The 12,894-nt window shown below is 32.7% G+C and overlaps 1 protein-coding gene across 1 annotated transcript; it reads left to right on the top strand.

Annotated features, from left to right (window-relative positions):
* Positions 1-1,559: 1,559 nt before the first annotated feature.
* Positions 1,560-12,841, top strand: LOC122590151 (endoribonuclease Dicer homolog 2-like). Its single transcript, XM_043762488.1, has 22 exons — positions 1,560-1,696; positions 2,339-2,516; positions 2,615-2,728; positions 2,886-3,020; positions 3,132-3,216; positions 3,327-3,391; positions 3,709-3,849; positions 3,944-4,072; positions 4,229-4,358; positions 4,449-4,542; positions 4,873-5,068; positions 5,171-5,331; positions 5,952-6,170; positions 7,065-7,300; positions 8,486-8,754; positions 9,110-9,534; positions 9,615-9,718; positions 9,948-10,144; positions 10,247-10,456; positions 10,779-11,189; positions 11,386-11,664; positions 12,090-12,841. Exons 1-22 carry the CDS (start codon positions 1,647-1,649, stop codon positions 12,441-12,443), a joined length of 4,182 nt encoding a protein of 1,393 aa, XP_043618423.1. The 5' UTR covers positions 1,560-1,646; the 3' UTR covers positions 12,444-12,841.
* Positions 12,842-12,894: the final 53 nt, after the last annotated feature.

Here is a 12,894-nt window from a genome sequence, read left to right as displayed (position 1 = left end):
GGAGATCAAATGGCTAAATTCTAAACTATTGGAAATCCAAATAATAAGAGCCACATATTGGAATGATCACCACATTTTTATGCTTGTTATACTACATAAGCACATTGACTAATCAAATAATTTTGAAATTAAAGTTAGAGGCTATCATAAAGTACCGATTTTAGTGACAGATGTCATATTATCGTAATTCTTGTGTCTAGTGTTGGATACGAGTCTAATATCTGGTATACGAGTATATTACATGCGATGATGTGGAATAGCTGCTCGAACTTATTGCATAGATATACAAAGGGAAAAATCCATCAAAAAGATAATTTTGTTACATAAATTTTTTGTTATGGAGAACCTATTTAGTTTTCGTCTATTTAAAGGAGTTTATTTCACAAACTTTTGCAATAAAGAGAACGCCGTTATTTTTAAACACCAGCCCTCCGTTAAATGTCACGTCACCACTGTCATGTCATCAAAATTGCTTACATGGCCTTTGACTGAAAATACATACATACATACACACACACACACACACACACACACATATATATATTCAAAACCTTATATATAGCCATTTGTCACATATGAACAGAAAACGTGAACAAATTCATTCATAAGTTAACAAATGCTACTTGGAAGGTTTCTTCAAAAATTTTCTCCTACAACATACATTTTTATATCATTTCACATGTGAATGAACAAAACAAACATGTAAACAAACATATAAGTTAAGAGTTCTCATGATTCTTATAAAAAAAATGGTTATCAAAATAAGGAAACTATATATATGTGTGTGTGTGTTTTGTATAAAATGCTGTTTGCTTTTTTATGCATGTTATGTGAAGCCCTAAAGGCTTTGGTTAGCATTTTATGGGTTTTGTTAAACAAAACCCGTAGGGCTTTCTTTAAGGTATATTTAAATAACTGTACACTTACCATAAAATTTAAGAGTAATTTTTGACATAAAAACGTATAACTTTTTTATGCATGTTAAGTGAAACTCTAAAAGCTTTGTTTAGCAAACAAATATAAATAAAAAAGTTTGATGGATACTATTGGCCGAAATTTAATTTTCCAAACAAATATAAATCAATGCATTATATAATACTTTACACAGATATATAAAAATAAATAAAACAAAATAACATAACATGTTGGAGAACATGATTTGTTATATAATATAGTACTATTATAGTTTGACAACATCACCACTAACTAAAACTCCAAAAGACCAAAAGTCCAAAAGTACTTTCAAACACTTCAAAAGCTACTACTCATTTACTGTATGTATGTATGTATGTTGTATGTATATGTATCCACTATATATCATGACATGACATGATGTTTAACAGAAACTATTCCAACTTTTTTAATCAGCTTCCTAGAATCCATTTATTTAAATTTCAAATTTTCTATTTTTTGTTTTTTTCTCAATTTATTTTTAATAAAAATCCATTAACTTAATCATCAGTCACTTAAAAAAAGCAAATTAAAATAGGCCTTTTAATTGCTCTGTTTTTCTCTTTCTATATAAACCCCCTCGATTCCTTACTTCACTTTATGAATTCCGACGCTTTTGTTTCTATTGATACACACACTGAAACACACACACACATATACATATAGATACAGAAAAATACCACACTACAGAGAGAATGGCTACCAATGGTGATGCATTCGATGATCGATTGTCGTTTGCGCGAAGGTAAAAATCTTAATTTTTACTACTTTTTTTTTAATGATTATTATTTGTTTCTTAATTTTGATCGGTGGCGATATATATCTATATGTGTATGTAATGTATTAGTATATAATTGATAGAGTTATAATTTGATATTTTGAATATATAATTGATAATATCAATATTTTTATTCTAACAAATTTATAGAAGTTACAGTTTTATATATCCCGGATATATATAGATGCATTGATATGTTAATGCAATTTTTTTAATTTTTTTTGAAAAAAAAAGTGGATTTAGATATTCAATGCAAAGACACGAATGCAACTTCAGTATGCATCAACTAAAAATTTGTGATTTTGACGAATTTAATGCATCAGGATGTTACATGACACTAAAATTGTAATATTTAATATTTGTACTGTTTTGAATTTTCATCAATTTGTATTGCTCAGTTTTTAAAATTTTTGAAAGTTGTTAAATAAGAATGTTCGCATAGACATACAGTCATTTTATAATTACTTAGTTTAATTTGTTTTTGAGAATGCATGTTTGAGAGAATAAAAAAGTTGAAACTTGTATTTTAGGAATATATATATATACTCGTATAAAAGTATAATGTATATTAATAAGGTGTATGTGTATCTTGATGCAATATTTGGTCAGTTATCAAATTGAAGCTTTGGAGCAAGCAATCAAGCAGAACACAATAGTGTTCTTGGAGACTGGGTCAGGCAAAACATTGATTGCGATTATGCTTCTTCGCCGCTATGCACATCTTTTGCAAAAACCTTCACCAAATATTGCGGTATTTTTGGTGCCCACTGTGGTATTAGTCAAACAGGTGTGTCTTTTGACTATTTATTTGTTGATCTTTGCTTAGTTGTTGAATATTTATATAAATTTTTTGAATCATTGTTTTTGGTGTATTCTGTTGTAAAGCAAGCCGAGGCTGTGAGAAAGCATCTTGATTTCAAAGTGGAGGAATATTGGGGCGAAAAGGGTGTCGATTACTGGAATGCCACTGATTGGAAGAAGCAACGAGATGAAAATCAGGTACTTTTTACCCTGTTTTGTTGTATAAACTTCTTGTCGTTCCATTCAAGTTAAAGTCTATCATATGTAACCTGCCGCTGAAGAGTAAAACTCATATATAATTCGTCATAATACAATTTTCATTTTTTCCCAACACTATGTATGTATCATTTTGCAGCTAATGGTAATGACACCAGCAATTTTACTTGACGCACTGAGGCATCGATTTCTATGCATAGATAACATTAAGCTTTTGATATTCGATGAATGCCATAACGCCAAAAAAAGACATCCATACGCTCTCATTATGACGGTATGGCATCCTTCTACACCCTTTTTGCTTTCTTTATAATTAAGTATGACTATATTATTGATATTATTATTTGTCTGTCACCTATTTTGAAATCTGAAATAATATGTTTAGGAGTTCTATCACCGCCAGTTATGGGATGGTATTACTGAGCTTCCTAGGATACTCGGTATGACAGCTTCACCTGTGAAAGCTAAAGGTATGTAAACATTTCTTACTTACATTATAATAATTTCACCATTGCTTCTGTGTAAGCTCAGACACTTTTAGTTATATTATGCTTACAGTAGCTTGTTTATTGTATCATAGGTTCAAACTCAACTGAAGATTATTGGAAAGAAATCAATAATCTCGAGACTCTAATGAACTCAAAGGTTCTTAATTTTTTTTAGTTCTGACTTTTGATAATAATGTTTTTAATTCCGTGGGTCAGTTTATTTTGCATGATGAGAAGAAAAGATACGACAGTTTAGTCTTTTATCACCTGATGTGAGATCTTTTATCATCTGACGTTAGAAGAGATAAAGATGGTACATATAAAATGGAAAAGAAGAGCAACTGCTTTAGATTAGGAAAATCTTATTGTTTTGATTAAAGTTGTATAATCCTTTATTTCTTTAGATATGGCTTTCTTTTGTTCGAACTTGTTGTACTATGATAGTGACACATGTAGCTTTCTTAACGGATGAAGGTATACACATGTGCCAGTGAATCTGTACTGGCCGAGCACGTTCCCTTCTCTACCACTAAGTACCAGTTCTACAAGAATATAGAATTTCCTGCTCAGATTTTTGAGAAGTTAAAAAGTACTCTGTTGCTTTTAAGACAAAAGGTAACTTTTATTTATTCTGGGATGTCTCTCTACACTTGATAGGTTACATGTGTATGAAAGCTAAGTATGCGAAACTTAAAATCTCATTCCCCAGCATGAAATAACAATCAGAGAATCAAACCTCTCAGAATCGTCAATTGACAATGCACTGAAGAGGTTATCAAAGTTATCATCAACATTCGAGTTCTGTTTGCAAGAGTTGGGCATTTGGTTGGCAGTAAAGGTATGCTATTCAATTTGTATCGTTATGCATTTAGTTGAAAGTTTCAGTAATGTTTATCTAGTATTTTCATTAGAATAATGGTTAGTTGAAGCAAGAAGTCAAATACGATCTGTCAAACTGTCAACTTACTCCTTATATCTTGTATCCTTTTAATAGGCAGCGGAAGCGTATGCGTGTGAAGCAAATGACCTTTTTACATGGGCACAACTGGATGTACGTGGTGAGACCATTGCAAGAGAGTTCTGCAAAGATGCCAATAAAGTTTTCTCGTCGTACGTACCAGCTGGTACTGAAGACATACATTGATAATCTTATGATTTGATTAAAGTCAGTAACGTCTTTCTTCATAATCTTATTATTTTTTGTCGACATCTAGAATGGAGGATCAATAACATCAACCAAGCAAGTATGTGCACTGGATTACTCTCAGCTAAAGTTTTGTGCTTGATTGAATCACTTGCTGAATACAGGTTTGTGCCATTTGTGCATTTGTACTAGAGGTTGCAATTTTGACTCATTTATGTATGGGTGGATGACGTTTGTTATTCTTTTAATTATGGATTTAATGAATCTTTTAGTTAAAAGTGCCTCAAACGGGTGAGGGTCACTACAGTCTATGTTGGTGCATACAACATTACAACCACCTATTCAAAGATTTAGAATAGTAACTAATACAGTAATTATAGATAAGTAATGAACTGATTTTGCCAACTCTAAGCTATATTATTGAACTCCATGTTTTTGTTTGGATTATTCTTATCAATTTGTAATATTTTTTTGGATTTCTTATACGCTTGTAGGCATGTAAATGACATGAGATGCATTATATTTGTCGAGAGGGTGATTACAGCCATTGTACTTAAAAGCTTACTCAGGGAGTTAAACCCTAAACTCTTTGGGTGGAAAACCGAATATACTGCTGGTAATAATTGTACAATGCAGTCACAAAGCCGTGGTGCTCAAAACAAAATTGTGGAAGAGTTCCGTAAAGGAATGGTATGTGCGTGGCTCTGTTTTCCTTTTAGAGCTAGTGTTATATTCTCCCAATCATTTTTATTATTGACGAAGTTAACTTGTTGCTCTATGTGATGTTTACAGGTCAATATTATTGTTGCAACCTCAATCCTTGAAGAAGGTCTGGATGTTCAGAGTTGCAATCTTGTAATTCGATTTGACCTGTCAGCCACTGTTTGTAGCTTTATTCAGTCTCGAGGCCGTGCTCGAATGTTAAACTCAGAGTTTTTGTTGCTTATTAGAAGGTACAAACTTTAGGAATTTTTGTTTTAGTTGAAATTAGAGGTGGTTATTTGTGTAATAGTTCCAAACGGATTTCTGTCAAGTTGAGTATATTTTGATGTCAGTTGAAATGGGCGAGGTTGGGATCTTTGTACATATAAGTGGTTTGTCAAATATGAGTACCCAATTTTATAAATTTTACAAATACATTGATTTTAGGAGGTTTTATGCATCAACATACATTTTAGGCAACTTTTCACACGTTCGGCCCACTTGACTTGTTTCGTGATAAGCTATTTTTTTTATACTTGTTTGACCTCTTTGAGATAAATCCTAACATGAAATAATCCATTCATAAGATAACCGGTGTAGGTTCCAACCTCTAGTTGAGTTCTCCAAAGTTTTTTAAAGTGTACAATCAAGAATTCAGCTGCTTTTATTATAAAAAAATTAATCAACAGAACGATTTCGAGAAAAACTATGTTTCGTTTGCTATGATTTGTATTTCTGTAAATTATATTATTTAATTCTGAAAGAGTATATATTTTTTTTTAATTAAGTCCTAAATGTTTTGGTGTAATGTATGTACCTTCAAATATAGATTGGTTGCTTGTAATCAAGTTTTCGTTTTTATGAACTTCAGTGGGGACATGGAGACATTAGAGAAGGTGAACAATTACCTTCTGAGTGGAAAAATCATGCGGGATGAGTCTCTAAAACATGCTTCTGAACCATGTGAGATTTTAGATAGTGAAATCTTAGACGAAGATGTATATCACGTGGAGTCTACTGGTGCAACTTTAAGCTTGAGTTCCAGCATCGCCATGGTTTACTTTTATTGCTCAAGACTGCCTTCTGATGGGTTTGTTTTTAACTCGTTACTGTTTCTATCATTATAGTTGCTACTTAATCTATCCCACGTAGAATGCAACATTTGACTCAGATATATAATTAGAGGTGGCAAAATGTTTAGGTCTGATGGTTTGGGTGACTGGTCAACGAGTGGTATTCTTTTTATGAGGTCAAAATAACTCGAGTATGGTTGACTGCCTGAAACACTTTTTGTCTTGTATATGATTTATGAATTAGCAAAATCCATTAGTACGTCTGATATGATTAATATGATTACCAAAGCTTTATCAATTCAATAATAATCTAAATCTTTGAGCATATATATAACTTAGGGAGGTCTACTCATCCCTTTAGGCAACCTTTACCATTAGACCTATACTCGGGTTGAATTGCATATAAATTAAGGAACTTGTTTGACTATTTGTCAAAATCTAAAAGATCTTTCAAAAAAGACATAATCTAAAAGGTCACCAGTTGTGGTAAACTACTAAACTTCATTAATTTATCTGGGAAAATGTTGGGAGTTTCACACTATGTGAGGAAGTAGTATTTATACGAGGCATTGCTTTTTTCGAATAGTAAAATTTTGTTCTAACAGCCAAATTGGCATCAAAATGTACATATAGGAATCCAAATATGAAAAAATAAAATTTAAAACTTAAGACCAGGGCCAATGTCACGGGTTATAATCAAAATAAGGTAAATCTTGCCGACTGATGCTGCTGCAATTACTCCTATTTTGTATCTATAAGAATAGTTTTCTGTACATGAGGGGTAATTTATCCTCACTTTTAGCTCTAACTCTGCCCTGAAGCCCAATTCACCATATTTCTCCAATTCCAAATAGCCCAAACTGTCATTTTTAGTGACCTGTTGCTATTTTTTAATGTTTTGTCAATCATAGGTATTTCAAGCCTTATCCTAGGTTTATAATCGATAAGGAAGCGGGAACTTGCAAAATTCTTTTTCCTAAAAGCTGCCCACTTCCAAGAGTCTATATTGAAGAGATTGAGGGCAAGTCAAAAATGCTGAAACCAATCGCATGCCTAGAAGCTTGTAAGCAACTTCATAAAATGGGTGCATTAACGGATAATCTTGTTCCGGATACTATGGAGAAAGCTGTTGATCCACAAGAAATAGGTAACTTTATATTGGCCTGTCTTTGGATATTCTTAGAGCTAGTGAAGTGGACGGGATTGGTTAGATTTAGAAACAGGTGAAAAGGGGTTCTGGTTAAAACAACTACTATTGGGTCGACTTTAAAAACATTATGTTCCCCAACTTTTATATGGTTTTCTACATAGTTGTCAAAAGCGAAGGCGAATTCAAAGCGCAAAGATCCCTGGTGAGGCAAAGGCGAGAGGCGCAAAAAGAAGCGCTCGCCCGGAGAAAAAAAAGCGCGCTTAAGTAAATTAATATAAAATACTTATATATAGTGAAATATTATAGTAAAAGAAATCAAATATCATTCAAAAAAAAAGAAAAGAAATCAAATATCATTCAAAAAACCAAAAACTTTATACCAAGTTGTTCATCACCAAATTGTTTGAATCCGAATTAAGTTTTTACTTGTATATATTTTGAAATTGTATGATTAAAAATAGACTATAAATAAAAACATTTTTTAATAAATTAATACCTAATACTAAATACTATAATTTTATAATGCAATAATAATAATAATAATAATAATAATAATAATAATAATAATAATAATAATAATAATACTTATGTTTGTCTTACTTGTGAATAAAAATCAAGTTAATATAAACTTTGAAATAAAGGAAAAAAAGATGAAATAAATAAAGATGTCGTTTTGGCTTTTTGTACTTTAACAGTTCTTTCTCTGCTTTTTCAGTTTGTTGTCTGTTACTTCCTCTCTCCTTTATTCTCTTTCTCTTTTCTATATCTTCTTCAACATCTTTTTTTCCAGATTTCCTTTATGAAAATAATGACCGGAAAAATTAGATTCAACTGATTTGGCCGGATCGTGCTAAATCTTGACCGATTAGATCTTTTGTGTCTGCCGTTGACCGCCGCTGACTGCCGTTGACTTCCGTTGACCGCCTTCTTTCATGAACGACTGGGCGTAGAAAACTTTTCTATGATTAGTATTGGTCCAGAAATGACTCCCAAAAGTATATTATATCAATAATAACTAAATCATTCGAATAAATTTAGCCTTATGCGTTAAGTATATATATTATGGAAGATTATTCCACCTTTACATTTTAAGCTCTTGTATTTTTCACCAGTTTGAAAGCTATATCGAATGTCCTATTACTAAGATTGATACTTAAACTCTCGTAAATTTTGTTGTTACAGAGTACGATTATGTAGAAGAAAAGGTTCAATACGTGCCACCTGAGCTTGTGGGTCGATTTGGAGCCGATTCAACAAAATTGTATCATTTTTACTCGATTAAGCTAACGAAGAATTTTGACTACAATGTTCAACTCCAAGATATAGTACTTGGAGTGAACACTGAGTTAGATATCGATTCTCAAGGATTAACTTTTGATCTTGAGGCTGATAGAGGCACCCTTTTTGTCTCCCTGGCTTATCTTGGAACGTCTACGTTTACATCTCAACAGGTAATATATAAATATCACAACTTGTTTTTTTTTTCTTTCTTATACATACCTGTCCTTGTATGAAAGTAATAAATCATAATATTGATTGCCATTATTAAATGTTATTTTTTGAGATTCAGCTGTTAAATAATGATATGTAAGTTAGTTCTTTTCAAAAATGGATAAAAATTGCCTTGCCAAGATATATTAGTTAAGATAAACACAGTCCGAATCAACTCATTCTTAAGTAAAAGGATCAACAATGCTATGCCAAGATTTTTTAATTCTTTTCATGCAATTGAATTAAAAACACTTGCATCTTTTTTTTTCCTGACGAAGACAATTTCTCATAAAGATCGTTTATTTGTTTTTGAAGATCGAATTATCGAAACAATTCCAAATGACGGTACTGAGAGTTCTTCTTGATCACTCTATCACAAAGTTGATGAAAGCTATACAAGTATTGAAGTTGAAAAATGACATGATGGGATTTGACTATTTGTTGTTGCCATCAGTGGGATTGAATCAAACACCATGTTTATTCGATTGGAATTCGATTCGTTCTGTTCGCTTTCCATTTGAAGACAAACATACTTGCTCTTTAAAAAGCAACTACCATCACCAAGTACACACTGTAAATGGATTATTATGCAGCTGCTTGGTTGAAAATGCATTGGTATACACCCCTCATAATGGGCGTTTGTATTGTACCACCAAAAGGTTACATGGTTTGTATAGTAATTCACCTTTTCAAACAAAGGAAGGTGAAACAATCACCTATAAAGATTACTACAAAACAAAGTATCGATTCTGTCCTGTTAGTTTTCATTTATTAGTATTTTTCTTGATACAGGTAATACTTATATCATTGAAACATGCAGATATGATGTAGACTTGAACTACGAAGAAGAATCGTTTTTTGCTGGGAGACAACTTTTTGTAGTTAGAAATTTACTTCAAAGAGGCAGGCATCACAAAGACAAAGGTTGGATAATTATTTGTCTACCATCTGTTTTTATTTATTTATTTATTTTTTTGTATTGCTACCATGTCCAGTCTTTCTACCATTGGAATACTATCATGCTAAATCACTTATTTGTCTATCTAAACTTTTGACATAACATTGTGATTATCATAGGATGGGGGTAAAGCTCTTCTATAATTTGAATATGACTTCTTGACCCAGTTATTTATATATCTATTATTGCCTGCAGAAATAAGCAATGCAACGGTTGAGTTGCCTTCTGAATTGTGTTATATTATCATGTCTCCGATATCCATAAGTACCTTCTATTCGTTCTCTTTCCTACCATCAGTGATGCATAGGATTGAGTCATGGCTTATAGCTGTCAACTTAAAGAAGATGCATATAGATCGAACTTTTTCAAATGCAAATATTCCTGCACTGAAGGTTTTAATTCTTTATTAATTGTTCTGTAATTATTGCTTTTTAGTTTTCGATCAAATAAATAAGCCTAATTTAATGGTATTTCTTTGGTCCATATAATATCAGGTCTTAGAAGCGCTTACAACAAACAAATGCCTGGAAAGATTTCATTTGGAATCCTTTGAAACTTTAGGTGATTCTTTTCTCAAGTATGCGACAAGTCAGCAATTGTTCAAATCTTTCCAAACTCAACATGAGGGCATCTTGAGTTACCGGAGAGAGAAAATTATATCCAATGACTCGTTATGCAGATTGGGATGTCACTGCAAGCTTCCGGTAATTTTTTTATATCCCTTTTATAGATCGAAAATTTAGAGGTGACAACGTTGGCCAATTTACTCATGTTGTGCTCACTAATCTTTTGTAATATTTAAAATATTCTAATCATTCTTTCCAAGTAAGATTAAAAACGACATGTTGGTAATTGAACCCGTTATGTTTATATAGCTTCAAAGTTTTTATGCGAAAGCTGTTTTGGGGATTAACCCAATGTTTTGATTTGACCCATCAATTGACTACTTTGCCACCTTTAACTAATAATGTCTAGGTTTTATTTTATTTTCGGAGGCCAATTTGGTAATTAGTTATTATTGTTCAGGGATTTATCCGTAATGAACCTTTTGATCCGAAGGCATGGGTGGTTCCGGGGGATCCATCTGCCGACTTGAACTTGGAAGAAGAGGTTTTCCCAACTGGGAGAAGAGCGTATATTGGCAGGAAAAGAACAATCAAAAAGAAAGTAGTAGCTGATGTTGTAGAAGCACTAATTGGCGTTTTTCTTAGTGAAGGAGGTGAATTAGCAGCCTTATCCTTTATGGGCTGGCTAGGAATAGAGGTTGACTTTGTCAACACTCTTTACGTCAGAAACATTACATTACAACCTGAGAAGTTTGTAAGCGTTCGTCACTTGGAGTCGTTGCTTAAGTATACATTTCAGGACGCGTCTTTGCTTGTTGAAGCATTAACACATGGCTCTTATATGCTACCTGAGATTCCAAGATGTTATCAGGTAACTTGATATATTATGAAAAAAAACAATTGCGATTTGTAAATGTGATTCTAAGTTTTTTTCAATCAAAAGTGGTGCCAAGAATTATTATTTATGGATTTTTCCTAATACAACATTTGAAGCATTTTTTAAAAACCATTGAGGAGTTGAATACCCGTGGAAATCAAACTAAATATTTTTGATTTCTTGTGTGCAGCGTTTAGAGTTTCTTGGGGATGCGGTGTTAGATTATTTGATAACGGTACATTTGTATGACAAATATCCCGGAATGTCTCCCGGAATGTTGACAGATCTAAGGTCCGCGTCTGTAAATAATGATTGTTATGCACAATCTGCAGTTAGAGTTGAACTGCACAAGCATATACTTCATGGATCTCAAGATCTTCATCGCCACATTGTGTCTACTGTTGATAATTTTGATCAATTGCAGTTGGATTCTACTTTCGGATGGGAGTCTGAAACTACCTTCCCGAAGGTCAGTTTTATCATTGCTAGTTTTTTTTTAACAGCCAACAAAGGATTTTTATTACAGTTATCTCATTGCTATAAAAACTAGAAAATGACTCTGACGGGTATAAAGTATGACTCTTTTAAATTTTGGAACTGATTTATTGGAACTCTGAAGTCCTTATCTTTAAATATGTAGAGGGTGTTTAGTTGTCGGGAATGTTCATGATGGAATAGGTTTGATTGGTAAGTTGTTTGTTTCATAGGTTTCTTTATAAAGAAAGGGTATCAGACCCCACTAATCTTTCCATACTAAAAACCCAACAAGGGCGTTGAGTTTAGAAACTCATGCCTATTCCCATTGAAACCCCAAACCCCTAGTCATAATCACTAATGTGCAAATTAATTCGATTTTCCTCATTTAATTTACTTTTTGTTTGTGGATATATTTAGGTACTTGGAGATGTAATAGAATCTATAGCCGGAGCGATTCTTGTTGATTCTGGATATGATAAAGATCGAGTTTTCCAGAGCATTAGGCCACTTCTCGAGCCATTGGTCACCCCAGAGACGCTGAGACTTCATCCTGTGAAAGAGTTGCATGATATCAGTCAAAAGTACCATTTCGAGATGAAAAAATCTGCCAAAAGAACCGATGATGGTACTATATCTTTCACTATTGAAGTGGAAGCGCAGGGAACTGTGTTCAAAGACTCATGCATGGCCCAAGATAAGAAGATGGCTGAGAAACTTGCATCTAAGTCTATTCTAAAGCTGATGAAAGATAAATTCTCAGGAATTCAATGACCTTGCTTTTGTGTTGTGTTGTTTATAGACTAGTGCTTGATCATATGAAGTGGGGATGTTTTGTGGGGCAGAGATCCTCTCAAGTTAGGGGTAACTTGAGGGGTAAAGTTGGCATAATCTCGACATTTGAATTAAAATCAAGGGTCAAGATTTAAAAATGATAATTAGATGTTCATCATTGATTTTAATCCAAAAGTCAATAAACCTCCAACTTTACACCTCAAGAATTGATTGGATCCCCCTGTATGGCTGAAATTAGATTTAGAAGCATGTTATCTTAAGCCTTTTTTTGGGGGCTGCATTTGCGTGTAAATGTATAAGACTCGAATGTCAATGACATTAATTGTACATCCTTTTGTTGTATGTAACAGGAAATAAATTTTTTTCTTTTTGGCCCATTTTTATTCTTTTTGGCCCATTTCTTTCATTTTGCTTTAAGCTTGAACTACTG

Source organism: Erigeron canadensis, chromosome 2 (genome assembly GCF_010389155.1).
Source record: "Erigeron canadensis isolate Cc75 chromosome 2, C_canadensis_v1, whole genome shotgun sequence".
Classification (NCBI taxonomy): Eukaryota; Viridiplantae; Streptophyta; class Magnoliopsida; order Asterales; family Asteraceae; genus Erigeron; species Erigeron canadensis.
This window is presented reverse-complemented; position numbering and strand designations above follow the sequence as displayed.